The following is a 15683-nucleotide window of genomic DNA, read 5'->3' as shown; positions in this document are numbered from 1 at the left end:
TGGAGATTATTTGCAAGGTGAGAAATTTGTAGTTTGTATCAATCAGAAAGATTGTTACTGAAGGAATTTAATTTGTTATGTTTACTGCTTTCAGAAATCTGAATTTTGTATACATTTTTTAAAAGCTGAAAGCGGAAAGCCCTCGGAAACCCGACAGCTAATGATCAATTAGATGAAACTGCTTGCACTAATCAAGTTACACACATTTTCTCGAAAAGGACCTAAGCTTTGTCAAGCCAAGCTCCCTGGTCCTGTAACCATTCAGAAACATTTGAGGCACTATATCACTATATTGAAAGCAATGTGTTGATCAAAACGACTGTTTGATATCCCAACCATTTGATTCTAAGTTTTCATAGCAATAGGTTCATTCTCTAGCTTATGCTCTGGACCGCTGTCAAACTGAGTGGCTTCCAATCGAAAAGATTAATCTAATATTTTTTGCAATAGTTTGTTGTTTACCTTTTCAAGCAATGTGGTGGATCTTTGATGTCTAGTTACAGTGTAAAATGACTAAACGTGGTGTAGTTTAAAGATGGTACCTATAAGCAGCACAGGGGCTTCTTTTTCCAGCAGCAGAGGGCTCTAGAGTTCTACCATTACTGAGCAATACATCATCGAAGCATTATGCACCTCCCTAAATTTGGAATGAACATTTGATGAATAACAATTTGACCAAGAATACAAAAGTGTACATTTCTTCCTCTCTTTGCCTTTTCCTACCATATGGATGATTGGGGAGAGCCTCGTTTTCTTGTTATTTCCATTTATAATATTATTTTCCGATATAAGAAATCATCCCTGTTTTAATTGAGGTTTACACATTTGAAAGAGTGAAAGAGCTCAGAAAAACAAACTTTAAAAAAAAAATGCATAAGGGTCTATTTCACTTATTCGATAAGGTTCCATGAAATGTAGTTAACCAGAAAGAAAAATATTCACTGCTGAATTCTAAACTGGAGCTTGTTTCTGCTGTTTTGGTTGGTATCCATTTGTAGATTTCGTCTGCACAGTGGTTGTAAAATCTTTTGTATTTAATTTAAAGGGGCTTAGAACCCGCCCATTACTTACCTTTTGCTGACTCCCGCATGGCTCCTACATCACTTTACTCACCATTGGCTGGCTCCCACAAAGCCTCTCACGTCACTCTTGTTTACTTTGCTGATCAACGCCTCCTCGCCTCCATCATCCTGCCTAGACCAAGTACTGCTTCCAGTGGCTAGTGACCGCAGGCATGCAATATAACTTTTTTGGTTCAGCACCCCACATTCCGGAGGAAGCTGCAAATCATTACAAGGCATCAATGTCATAGCAATCTTTACATCATTTTGTCAGGCAACAATATCAAACTGAACAATATTAATTCCCCCGCCCCCCAACTCCCCATCCCCTGCCCCGAAGCCCCCCATGTCACACAACACCGTCTCCCCCGTTCTGCAAATTAGGTCTCAGTCCTAAATTTACATACATCCGCTATCGTGGCTCATCATATAATCCCCACAGTAGCCTCCCGCTCTGCCGGAGATTCCAGCCACAGGCCCCTGTAATAAGCCCACCTCTTCCAGATCCGATAGTGCTTACGCGGGCAGCCCCGGGCCACAAAGATCGGCTGCTCTAGTCCCATGCAGAAATCTAATCCCTTCTTCCACACCGGAGCAGATGGAGCTCGTGGGGTCTTTCCATGCTTTTGCAATATCCCTTTTGGCGAGGGTCAGGCCTAATACGAACAGATGCCTCTTATACCTGTTCCCCCCAACCCCTTCCATCGCATGCAGCAAACCCAATCGCGCTGTGCGTGGGAGTTCCCACCCCAGGACCTCCGACAGACAGCCCGCCACCCCTCTCCAGAATCTGGCCAGTGAGCTACAATCCCACACCGTGTGAAGCAACGTTCCTACTTCCCTCTCACATCTAAGACAGTCCGGGGATGCAATGAGGCCTGCCCGCCACAACCTCTCCCTAGTGTAGTAGATTCTGTGTAAGTATTTGAATTGGATAAGCCGCAGTCGCATTGCTATGGCCGCGCTTCTAGGGGCCTCCAGTGCCTCTCGCCAATCCTCCTCCTCCAGTGCCCCAACATCTCCTTTCCATGACTCCCTAAGCTTCTGCAATGTCGAGGAACAATGTGTGATTAAAGTCTGATAGATGCGAGATATCTTTTTATCCCCTAGATCCCCCATGAAGACCTTGGCTTCCAAGGGACTAAACTCCGGGAGGGAATCCAGACCTTCCAAGCTTGGTGCAATGGCGCAATAGTACTTTTTTTATTTTGAAATGTAGCACTTCATCAGAGTGTATCACTTTGCAGGCTGTCTGTATGCCCACATTTGTTGATGCTTGCCCTGGCCCCCCAACTACCTCCCTCCCGTTGCTGCTTGCCTGCTCTCACCTCCCATTGCGTTCCTCATCCACAGATCCCCCTTCCTCTCACCACACATATTTATTCATTTTAATCTGTTCCTCCGCTAATCATGCTGTGATCAGGTAATGTTTGTTTGTCTTTCTGTATTCCCCTCCTCATCCGCCAGTTATTCGTGTTTCTTTCAGATATACATGTTTCTTTATGTTGTTTGTTTCGTTATCCTGTTTGTGTTTTTTGTAGTTTATATAGCGCAAACGGGACACAGAGTTATTGAGCCGATGCCGGGATTCAAACTTGGTTCCCCATTGCCAAATCCGGCAGTGCTAACCATTACGCCACATTCTCTCCGTGTTTTGTTTGTGTTTTTTTAGTACACAGCTTGGTGACTGATTTTTAGGTCTCGCCTATGCAGCGCGCATGCGCTGGGTAAAAAAAAAAGACCTTTAGCCATCGCAACACTTTTGCAGGCAAAAACATGGCGATTCCCTTGCGGGAGTGAGCAGCGGCGCATATGTTAGAAATTATCGCTCCTTGCTGCTCGCTCCCGCAAGGGAAACCAGCGCAGACCCCTCCTCTCTCCACTCCCCCTGCTGCCGCGTGAGGCGCACACGCGCCCTTGTCTATTTTTCATTTGATTATTTTTACACGCTTTCCGGCTTGTATTGTATGTGTATTAATTATAGTTTCACTAATAATTTTAATAAAGTTAACTTTCCTCAAGGCTACTTGCAACCTGGGTCTAGGTGCCTGGAGATTCTCTTTCCTCCATGCTGTCTGTCCCCGGCTCCATGGATAGATATTGATACATTTGTAGATAGATCGCTGGATCAGGGGCATCGATGGACAGAAAGGTATGTCAGTAATGAAGGATAAACCATAGGATAAAGGCAAAGCTCTATTATCTGTGACCAGTGAAAGAACAAACACCTGCAGAGGATAAGATACTCTGATAGGCCAGACATGTATATGGCATTGGAAGGCCTGTGCCAAGAGCCCCTCACATGAAGTAGAGTCAAAAGCCCCTCACTCCTCAGATCCGAAGGTGCTCACTCCACCCTCTCTGCCAGGATCCATCCTCTTGTGTGGGTTATTCCAAAGCACCCCTAAGGACAGGAAACTGCCCTATAAACCAGCTTCTACAGGAACCTTAGTAATTAAGGTGGAGATTAGAGGCAATTTTACATTTTCATCCCATTCCAGATAAATGATAAACTCTGTGTGGCTGAGCTTAGACCAAAGACACCCTATCTTCAGAAGTAGCTGTTGAGGCTGTCTGAAGGGATCTACCGTGGTTGGGTTCATCTGTATGAGTACAGCAGTGCATACCAACTCTGACAGGCGGTCCACCGCAGTAAGCCTCATAGTTGAATAATCTGTGGCAGGGCCTTTCCGGACAATCTAAGACAAGACACAGCCAATGTCGTCTCACCTTTGTTCGTCCCAAGGTGTCTGTGGAACTCACACAATATAAACATTAAAAGGACAAATGGACTTCACCTGCCCAGCAGTGAGGCCTAACGCAATACTGGCGTAGATCTTTAGTGGCAACCACGTGGAGCTGGGGATGGGCGGTGGGAGAAAAGGAGAGTGAGAAAGCAGGGAAACCACTAGTTCTCAAAGTGTTTTTACTATGTCACTTTCCGGAAGTAACTTTTATTTGAGGACGAGGAGGTCAGTGAGGTGCAAAGCGAGGTGAGGCTGTCATCCTGATCATGGGCTTTTAGAAGAACAATGATTGCCTTCAGAGGTCTGACCTACTTCGTGGAATCCATGATACCTAAACAAGTGCTGTCAACACTAATAGGTCTAGCCTTAGAGAGTCATTATTACATTTTATATATTCTTCATTTACATTTTAATTTCAAATCACCTTTATTGCTTTTCAAATAACAGTTCAAAAACACAAGACAGTAAGATAAAAAAATAATATGATACCAGGAAATAAAAAGCGTTATGGCAGATGAGTATGACATTGTGACGAGGAAACTAATAACATTTAAAACAAGCATTGGCATAGCCAATAGGTCTCGCCTTTGGGACCTTGTAAGTGTTTAGCCATGCAACAGTTAATGTTGTTGTAGTAAGGATATTGTGCTGCATAACTAAATACTTGTAAGGTCCCAAAGGCGAGACCTATTGGCTATGCCAATGCTTGTTTGTTGTTGCAGGCAGCACCTATGTAAAATGCTTGATCACTGCTTGGTAACCATGCTCCCTCTGTGTGGGTTTTGTGGAAAAACGAAGTGGACTCTTGTGAACGTTGACCAGTGACTACAATATATTGAGTTTCTCGAGACACAGGCAAAATGGCATTTTTTTAAACAGAAGCTCCAGGGTCCAGTACTGCCACATGGCTCATTGTGAGCACGAGGTTGGAGTGGGAGGATCCACTTTGCCTTTTCTGCTGTCATGCATTGCACTGCCATACACTGAGAAATTGCAGGCATTTTTTGTGTGCTGTGTGCAGATTGTGTTCAGTGGCAGTCATGGGTAGGGCTAACAAATACTTTCACAATTGGGTCTGCAGGAGACGACCCTTACTTGGATAACCTACTTTTAAAAGGACTGGTCCTTTCAGGTGATCTCAGGCACTGCCTCCTCCGAGCGGCATGCCCTTACCACAGAAGTTCCTCAAAGATCTTCCCTAAGTCTGGCAATAATTAACATCTATGAGCTCACACTGGCTGACTTGGTGGAAAGTTGCGGCCTTACTTTTTCTTACCCAGGCGACATACAAGTTATCTTCTCCCTGTCATGTGCTCAGTATCACAACTCTGAGGCCTTAAACTCCTGTTTGGGCTTAGTCGTGGCAATGATGTACAACTATTCACTTAAACTTACCAGAGACAAGACCGAGGTACTACTGCTGGGAAATATCCCGTCCCTTTGGGGATCCCAAACCCTTGCTGAAAATCCTGGGTCCTCTTCCACGTCCAGCACCCAAGGTCAAGAACCTCGGTTTCCTGCTGGATGACAAATTGTCCATGAAGCCCCTGGTGGCGAAGGTGGCCGCCCCCTCCTTAGCCGTCCTGGAATGCCTTCAGAAAATCATCTGGCTGATTCCATTCCCAGCTTAAAGAACTGTTTTTCAGGCACGCATTGTGTCAAGACTCAATTACGATAAGGTACTTCATCTGGGGCAGATAAAGCCTGCATTAGACGCCTGCAAGTGGTCCAGAACTCGGTGGCTAGGATGCTCTAAAGATGTACTCAAAATGCCTCTGCCTCTTATCTACTAAGGGAGCTCCATTGGTTTCCGGTAGAGAAGCGAATTCATAGAGATAGATCAGGGGTTGTCGCACGATATCTTCATGAATTTGTTACATTATGTTATATGAATTTGTTAAGCGTACGGCTACTCGTGAGTGTCCCGGCGCGAAACCATCGGGGTGTAGCAGTATGCATCAGATGAATAGATATGTTTTTCATTTTTTTTTTTATGCCGCTAGATCTTGGGTGGAACTCTGGTGCCCCGATATCCAGGCGCTCTACACCCATGCAGGCCCGGAGGAAGAGCATTCCATACAACCGTTGGTTTTACTGAAAAGGAGCTGCCCCCTAGTCTCTGACGCTTGAAACGTGGAACTTGGGCAAGGTAAAGGGAAGAGGAGGGAAAAGGACTTGCAGGAATATGAGGCAACATGCCTCTGCAATTAGAGTGTGCCACCTCCATGAAGCGCACGGTGTGCCATGATCAATAGTTTAAATTTCACTCTGACTGCAACGGGCAGCCAGTGATATAGGTGCAGCTGATTATGAACACTGTCCCTGGCGGACAGTCCTGATAACAGTCTGGCTGCAGTGTTCTGGACCACCTGTTACTTCTTTAACAGGTAGCCCGGATGCTTTTCTCTCTTAAACTATCAGGAGCTATAGAGGGAAATCACCAGGCCACCCCTCCTCTCAAAAATTATTCATACAAAAAAGGCCTGACTACAAGAGAGTGTCTTCAATATAGCTCTTGGAGACTGCATCAAATGTGGGAAAATCACTTTCAAACCACTATTTGGCACCCTGTCCACTTTTTCACAGTCCCAGTACTCTCAATCTAATAAAGTCTTAAAAAAACCTTAAACACCCAAACCGCTGTTAGTCACAGTGTCCAACCACGCAAATCCTTTCCCACAACATACGAGTAAAGAATGTTTCACAAAAATAAGTGAGAAAGTGAGAAGGCACTTCACGTATGCAACACCAGGGTGGCTACCAGCCGGTTCTCGCCAGTATGCCCACATATATCACCATCGGTTGCCCACTCACAGAAAGAAAGAAAATAGTGTCCAGTGCAAAGAAAGAGGAACCGTAACCCTATGATATGCAAAGAACGACGTGTTCAATGCAATTAAAATAGAGTTAAGACTCCCTTTCAATGTACCCTCTTTATTCTGGAATGTGAGCTTACTCGCATTAAAAGCACAGCATGTTGCTAACCTTTTCCAGGAAGGCCAACATGTTTCATTGCCAATTACATATGTTGTGGCAAATTCGTCAGGGCGAGGGTGTTCGGTCACTCTCCTCTCTAGACACAACTTTATATAATGTGGATTAGCTGGTAAAACACAACAAACAAAAAGATCAGCGGTTCATTCTTACTCACACATGATCAACCAGATAAAACTTGGTAAACATTACCATATATTCTTCAATCATTTATAGTTACCCCCTGTCGGCAGAGGTCTTTCATACCAGCTTACACCAGGCCAGAAGGGGTGTGTTCATCACTCATTACCCCCTTTATTCTAATGGTGATGGATTAAACCCAGATCAGTTGACTGGGGGTGAGTGTTTGATTTGTTCAAACGCTCCGTCCATCATCCCCTTTTGTATCGCTTTGTTCGCCCTAAGTGTGGCAGGGTATGCTCAGACGTGAGTCCCTTGTTCACTTGGCCACTGGATTCAAGATAGCCTGGCTGATGAGGATTATGAATCCGAAACCGGTCCCAGGATGCTTGTTTCCGGTCCAGGGAAGACATGGCTTGGCAATTCGGGCTGGACTGTTCCCATGAGGCACAGGGTCAGACTGATTTGCATATAGCCATGTCTGAACTGGGGTGGCTGAGTGAACTAAAGAATGGTGATGGATTAAACCCAGATCAGTTGACTGGGGGTGAGTGTTTGAATTGTTCAAACGATCCGTCCATCATCCCCTTTTGTATCGCTTTGTTCGCCCTAAGTGTGGCAGGGTATGCTCAGACGTGAGTCCCTTGTTCACTTGGCCACTGGATTCAAGATAGCCTGGCTGATGAGGATTATGAATCCAAAACCGGTCCCAGGATGCTTGTTTCCGGTCCAGGGAAGACATGGCTTGGCAGTTAGGGCTGGACTGTTCCCATGAGGCACAGGGTCAGACTGATTTGCATATAGCCATGTCTGAACTGGGGTGGCTGAGTGAACTAAAGAATGGTGATGGATTAAACCCAGATCAGTTGACGGGGGGTGAGTGTTTGATTTGTTCAAATGCTCCGTCCATCATCCCCTTTTGTATCACCCCTTTATTCTAAAGCTCTCTCTTTGCTTATTGTATCATCTGTGGAAATAGTAGCAAAAACTTCACATAAGTACTGCCCTTGGTGTGTTCATCTCAGTCTCATTTGCTTTTTTTTTCTCAGACTATCTCGTTATTATCGTGTCCCAGATGTCACACTCATCTAAAAACACTGCTCAGTCACTCCCACCCTTTCAGTGCTGACGGTACGTGTGCGGGACTTACCGACTGCTTGCCAATGCGGGCTGTGTCTCATTTTTATCTATTCACACCGCCCACTGCCCCATATATTAGCTCATCCAAGCACATACAATACTGAAAGAAGTTCCCATTAATCACAGCCCATTTGCCTTGGGGCACCAAAAATCCAGTGCCAACACGGCGTTTTAACGAACGACCGCCCGCGTGGTATAATTTCCCCTCTTACCGTGTACGCCGTCTTCCCTGAGCTCTGTCTCAACCCAGCAGCTCTGTGCGCCTGTATCCCTGGGGCTATCTACCCTGCGGCTGCACTCCAGGCCCAATACGGGCAGGTCACATGACCTCTTCTCATGTAAAACGGCCAGAGACTCCCTTCACAGTGGCGGCCATCTTAGAATGTGTGAAGAATTCCGGCTATGAGTGGCACAATGCATTTCCCCTCATTATTTCGACCGTTCAGGTCTTGTAATTAAAAATCAAAATGATTTGGTTCCTCCTTTTGGTAATACATTTAAAATTAAATGAATTGAGTCACAAATGGCATGCCCTTAGTGCCAAAAGTGTATAAATCATTGATTCCTTAACCAAACACAATTGCACCACATTTCTATAGAGCTATGCGCAATGGGTGTTATATACATCCATATCAGTATTGTTATATTGCCCAGGGATGCTTACCAACCTTCCCGCCACCTCCACTACAGTGCACTTTACCTGTGCGTTTTCCCCAGAGTTAAATGCACTCGTATGGGAAGATATTCTTTGCGTGTCAGGGTTCCAAACTGTGGAACTCCCTCCCAGAACCTCTTGAGAAGCTGTCCCTCATTGACTACCTTTCGAAGACAGCTGAAGACCTGGTTGCTTTGAGTTAGCAAGACCTGAATAGACCTGACCTGATGTGTATGGGCTGGGAAACCCCAAGTGTGTTGCTGAAGCCCTCTATACAAAAGTCTTACTAACATTTGCAAAATGTCATAGAGGTATTAAAGGAAATAAAAGTACAACTTTCAGTCTGTCCTGGCTTTTGAACCAGCAACATAAGCATCATACAGTACTGCCACATGGCTCAGTGTGAGAACGAGGTGGGTGTGGAAGGATCCACGTTGTCTTTACTGCTGTCATGCATTTCACTGCCATAGACGGAGATTGTGTATGCATTTTGCTTGTGCTGTGAGCAGATTTTGTTCAGTGTCATAGTCATGGGTAGGGCTAACAAACACTTTCACATTCGTAAAATGTCATAGAGGCATTGAGGGAAATACTAAACTTATGACTTTCAGCCTGTCTGGGCTTTTGAAGAGTATTTTTGGGCTTCTGGCTCAAACAGTGGGTATAGTGAAACTACATGTTCCAGCATGTTTGGACCAGAAAACTGCAAAACTAGTAAAGACTTTAAATAGCCCCAAAGCGCTTGGGCATTTGTTGACATAAACGCTATTTGTCATATATAACACTTTCATCGACCTGGTTGAAGGCAGTGGGCACCTACCTTGGAATAAAGAATTGCAGGTCAGGTTAGTTGTGAGTAGACCAGCAAAAAGCCCCCTCGTACCCTCCCTCCAAGATAGTTTTGATTTTCTAGTTTTGTTTAGTATTGTCCATTTACTTTTCTTTTTGGTTACAGATTTGTGATTGATCGTTTATAGATTTTCCACATGTTGCTGTGCGGCATGTAAAAAACTTGACAGACCCGATTGATTTTGCATAGGTGTAACCTATTGGCTTTGCCAATGCTTGTTGTTTTTACACATCAAATTAGCTAGTTCATGGAACGATATAGAATGTGGCGTGATCTTTACTAGCTCACGCTTGATGGCGCGCGGTTGCCTTTACACCTCCTTAATGTAATAATGTAAGTGGCCATGTAAATTTGCTGTGCTGATAAAAAAATATATATATATACACACACATACACACACACACACACGCTTTGAGAGCAGCAACTACATTACCAGTAGGTACTAGCTCAGTTTGTCTACTGTGTAAAAGTTTAAATTAGTTCACAGCCTCAATATACTTTAGCCTATGCATATTGTAATTTGGTCCGGCTTTAGTGATACTTTAGGTGCACTGCATACATAAGTCAATAAAGCTGTGCTTTGCATACATCTGAAATACATTTTCATTTCTGGATATCTGTGGTGGCATTTTCAGAATTGGATGCTGTTATTTCTTTATTTGCAGCCTGTAACTTTTGGGACCATATCGCAGTCCACATGCGTTGTCTGGGGAAGAGGATTGTGTATGAAGTGAAAGTAAAATAAAACATCTGAGTTGTAATTTACAGTATCACACGTTTCCTTTACACGTGGTTGTGCATGTGAGTAGCAAGCCATTTGCTGCTTAGTTTGTGAAGAATACATATTTGTACAGTCGTTGGGACAGGAATAGTCCAGATCCAAAACAGAATCTGCAGACAGGGCCATGTTGTGCAGTGTATTGAAATTTTATTTTTGTATTGCTGCCTCGTGAATTCCTTGTATAAAAGAGCAGGCTGTATAGTTATTGGTGTCCCCAGAAACGGAATGTAACTCTCGCACGATATTTTGAGCGTTTCCATTTGTGATTCTGTCGTTTGCAGTACTAAGCAGCTCACAATATCGTATATCCAAGTTATATAGGATTGTTCCATATTGCAGTCTGTCGATGTTATTTAAAAGTTTACGCAGTGCATGCTTTCTCTGTGTGTTCCCTCGCTCTCATCGGAAAATTGGATTTGAATGCATATTTAGTTTGTTACTGCAAGATGTAGGGTTTGCACATTTAGTTCTAGAGTCAGCTGGAACTGAAAATATAGTGCTGAAATCAGCGTTGTGGTTTCCAAGAGTGTATTATTAAGAAATACTGCTTTTGATTATTTTTTTGTGAGCTTTGACAATTTGAAATTATAATAAGCACTGGTAGCTTCCCGGAAAACTCCAACTTAGCTCGTTTCCAAGTACGGATAGTATTTGGAAATTCAATCCCAACTTTGATACTCAATTATGTGGGACTTCATTCCTACCGACTTCCTGTAATTCTACACCCACGGGTAAAAATATTAGCGGCCGTGGAGTGCTGCAGAGTTTCGACATGTTGATTCAAGTGGCGGACGGCTAAGCCCGTGTGCCTGCAGCAAGAACGTTCTATAACTTTGAAAGGCTGGAGGACTGTTGTTCCTGCTGGGATTCTTTGATGCAAACTGGACGAGGACTGATTGGAGCACAGTTGGCAGTGTTTTAGTGTCCTGCAGCTAGATCGAGTGCTGGGGAGGGTGGAGGGTTTTGACTGGGAGAAGTAAAAGACGTTTTCCAAACTGCATCCTCGAGGCGGCTTTTATCTATTTCGTATGAATTTTGAGCATCGTTTGGCGACGACCTTCCTCAACTGTATCCGAGGCACATACCCCAGCTTTGGGAGCTCTTTCAAGCTGCTTACAAATCATCCCGATGCCAGTGGTGTATTCGTTGCAGCTGCCTTTTGCTATTTTGCTGACACATTTGTGGATTTCGCTCAGTAGCATGCTCGGGAAGACGAAATGGCAAGGAGGTTAAGATTGCACTTCGCAGCAAAAAGGAGTAACACTGATCCATTGCCAGACAGCTCAGGGGACTATCTGGATAGCAATGCTTTTATGTACCCAAGAAGACTGTCGCCCACCTCTGCTCCAAACACTATACAGATGAAGCTGAGTACTAGGGAGGCCGCTGTGCAACCTGTGTCAGCGGAAATCTGGAATTCACAACCGTGTGTGCCCTTTTCACCTAAAAAAAACAGAAAGAAGAGCACGTCTCTGCACATTTCTTTACAGCCAACGAAGCCTGGTGGTTGTCACCAATCAGGACATGCGGTATCTACGCCTGGTGACACTTCTTTGAACGCTGTTCACAGTGAAGGGCTTAGTTGTATTGGAATAATGGGCAAGTATGACTCTAAAATGTTCCTGAATGATGCCAGCAATTTAAGTAATATAACTGTTGGTGATGAGCGCTCCTGTGATGCTGCTGCCAGTGACAATGCTTCCTGCAGTAGCAGTAGTAGTGATTATGGGTCATGTACAAGTACGACAAGTGATGCTGGATCATGTAACAATAGTGTCACCAGTGACAGCAGTAGCTGTGTCCTTTCCACAGGGGATGCTACTTTGTGTAACCGCTGTGTTCAGGGGAGTTCATCCCATACCAGCACCAAATACAGCGCCTATCAAAATCTCCCCCGTGAGATTGTTTCACGAAGTAAAAGTACCATTCCTTTTGAACATGGTGACATTGAACAAGACAGGGAGATCATGCAGTTGCCTAAAAGAAGGAAGTCTAAGCTTCCATTGAGGCGGTGTTCATCCTTGGTGATTTTTCCTCGAAGTCCTTCCAGCACTCCTCCAACATCTCCCACCGGACCATGTCCTCTGCCCAGCAAAAGTGCTTATCAAACCTCGCATCAAGTAATGATGTGTTCTAATGAGCCTTCTCAAACTGAGGCTGTTGGTTCGTCTCTTGGTTTTCTTGCATCAGCAGTCAATGGAGTCCGACTTTCTAAAAACACATTCCCTAGTGGGGAAGTTAGAGATGTCAGGCCACTTCATTTGAATGCCTCTACACAAGAGAATGTTCAGAAAGTCAACGCTGATTTAAAAACACCTGATGGATTTGCTTGCGTTTCAGTGCATTTCACTCAAGAAAGGCCAACTACAACTAGGACTGAAAAAATCGGGGACCACAGCACATATAAGCATCCAGAAGCGAAGTCTGAACATGATTCTGGTGCAAACTACCGTCATATAAAGTTGATACGTAGCAGATCTGCTTGTTTACCATCCCCCAAAAATTCAGAGTGCAGGATTCACGTACACGGACAACTATCAAACCAGGATGCCCATCCAAATAAAATACACCATGTTCTTCAAAGAAGTGTATCAGAAGGACCTATTCAACAACTTTCTTGTTCATCCAATATAAGGTGCAGTTGGCAAAAAGAAGGGATGCCTCATTTGCACATACAGTTTGTACCTGGGAGTAAAGATATTTTAAGTCCTGTTAAAAAAGAAAACCATAGTAGCACTTGTAGTGATATGGTTTATAGTTTGCCAAGGAGACAACAAAAGGTGAGTGTGTGATGCTTATTGGAATTAATGAAGAAACATTGTTATTCATTCTGTGTACATGTGGATTTGTTGCAGTGTTATGCGTTTGTTACACATTCAATATTACTGGAAGAGTATGAAATTACATCTCTTTTTTTCTAGAGCTTATGGGGTTTCATTATGGCATAAAACCTGACTATGCATTTCTGGTCAGCAAATTACTAGGTAGTGGCCCCAACCGTGTACCAAATTCTGCAGCTTCCGTTCGTAGATTAGATGGCACTGAATTGACTAATTATGAGAAACCTTTCTTGCTAAACTGTTAAATTAACAGTGATCATTTTTCTTAGAGAAGTAACATTTAGAATTAATTAAATCATAAGTGCATCATTCTTAAAATATCTTCCATTACGACAAGAGAATGCACATCAGCTTTTTTGAAACTTTGTTGCAAATTCTACCTGAGAGAAAAGCACTGTGTGTCGATTTGAACTGCATTATACATTTGCAGAGCTATGTTCATACTTACAAAGGACAGACTGTGATAATTTTCTTTGGAATGCGAATATGTCGAGAACACTTCCGGAAATCATTCACTGTCCTCAAACATTCTATTTATTTTCCTGTAGGCTGGTTTTCTTCACAGATGGGTTTGAAAAGAAAGTGGACAATTCTCAAAGATGTTGTTTTGAGTAGACATGGCTTATTTTTGTAGCACTTCTGAACTCCAGTATTAAGCCAGAAGTACTACAAGAGTAAGTGCGACAAAATAATAGCAAATCGGCCCATATTTTTCTCCCTTTTTTGGTTAGGCCTTTACTTCGTTTGTTTGTCATTGACCCCCCTACTTGTCTGTGGGGAAAATGGGGTAGTCCACTGGGTAGGTTTTAGGTCTCACCTACAGACAACTTTAGGTGTCTGGTGTCAAAGACTCATTGTCTCTAATACATTAAAATATTTAGATATAATGGGCTTTGGGTCAGCGCCTTGCCCTCATTGGATGGCTTTCTTGTCCATCTCTGGAGCATTTCTTCTACACTACGTATTGATTGGGTACCTTATGGGTTACTTTTTCTATTCAGAGAACTATTTTTTTCTTTTTTTTTCTAGCATGCCATTGGAGTGTGTTTTCTTGCTTTCACGCTGTGTGCTGCTGCTGCTTATCCAAGCCCCCTCGTCTGCTATGCATTTTGCTCCTCTTTCTATCCCCCAAAGCTGTACAATTGTACTCCTCAACATTTAAAAGAAGCTTTGACTCCTCTCACTCACATATTTCGTTCCCTCCATGCCTTCCTCACCTGGCCCTGCTGCTACTGCCAGTTAGCGGTTTTGATTTCCATCTTCTAAACACCACCCCCGCTCCTCCACTGCTTTCCTGCCCCGTTATGTTCTTTGCGTAATGCTGGCAAGAAATGGTTGGCTAGGCCAAAAGGCAAACCTGATTGACTTTGCCAGGCATTTTTCCGCATGCTGTTGTTGAAGTGCAAGCCTCATCACATTATTTGTGTAATCTTTGAACTATCTGAATTGCTCATATTATTTCAAGCAAAATCTATGGCAAATGTTAAAAGTTGTACTGTAAATTATGGCATCTGTCTGCAACTCTTAACAGACCTATGCAATTCGTATTGATTTGTATTCGATATTTGTCATCAATCAACTTACTAAATCATTAGATGTGAAACATTTTAGTAATCATAAAATATTTACATTTTATTTTAATGTATATTTTAGTAATTTCTTACAGCGGTCTTGTGTTTTTGAAACTATACCAATTAAAGTAACATGATGAGAATAAATGTAAGCATCTACCTGATTTGTATATTTTCAATTATTCAGAAATATGTTCAATAGATTTATTTAAAAATGTCTTTCTATCACAGCGTTTGCATGAATGCATTCAGTGCATCCATGTTTTGCCCACTAGAGACAGACAGATTTTCACATTTTCGGAGCCACAAAGTTAAACCTATTTCCTTTGTAGTTTTCCAAGGCATCTCCTTTAACTTTTTATTCAACGTTAAGCCATTTCTTTACAATGGTGCCAACTGACATATAATTTACGTCACACAAGAAATGCATTGTGAAGATTTTGCCTAGTTGAAAATGCCTTTTTGTGAAAAATTAACCCTGGATGGCAGATAATAGAGGTTTTCAGAAGGGTTTTGTTTCCACCAGGTACAAAATATTTCTTTTCAAATTCTCATTGCGTCTTTATTGATGAAAATTAACTCCGGCACTTTTATTTTTATTTAATTTATATATTTGTCTGTTTGTTAGCAGGCAAATCATTTTGAACAGAAGTTGTGTACAAAAAACATTAATTTTGCATAATACAAAGGTTTAAATGAGGTGATTTACATAGACAATTAAGCATTGTGATTAAGGTATTTACATGTGTAATAGAAGGAACAGAAGCTTTGAATTTAGATAAACATTCCATTGCATATAGATAGTACTGTTAACCCGATAAGGACAGGATGTCATCGAGGGAGGTGGAGAGAATAAAAAAAGACGCCCCAAATTGGTTCCAACGGGGTACTTGATGGATTAGCATGTTTGATTCTTGGGTTAAG

At 43.0% G+C, this 15683-nt stretch overlaps 1 protein-coding gene across 4 annotated transcripts in view; it reads left to right on the top strand.

The window, feature by feature from the left end:
* NEDD4 (NEDD4 E3 ubiquitin protein ligase) overlaps positions 1-15683 on the top strand; it is a 2078892-nt gene that overhangs the window by 322144 nt on the left and 1741065 nt on the right. For 2 of the 4 annotated variants that reach the window (XM_078684872.1, XM_078684871.1), the window contains exon 1: positions 11463-13128. The exons of the other annotated variants lie outside the window; for them this stretch is intronic. In XM_078684872.1, the coding sequence (XP_078540998.1) occupies positions 11566-13128 (1563 nt within the window). In that variant the 5' untranslated portion in view covers positions 11463-11565. Of the gene's footprint in view, positions 1-11462; positions 13129-15683 lie in introns of those variants that run through there. 4 annotated transcript variants of the gene reach the window in all.

This window comes from Lissotriton helveticus, chromosome 3_2 (assembly GCF_964261635.1).
Source record: "Lissotriton helveticus chromosome 3_2, aLisHel1.1, whole genome shotgun sequence".
NCBI classification, from domain to species: Eukaryota; Metazoa; Chordata; class Amphibia; order Caudata; family Salamandridae; genus Lissotriton; species Lissotriton helveticus.
Note: the sequence above shows the minus strand (reverse complement) of the source record. Positions and strands in the feature narration are given on the sequence as shown.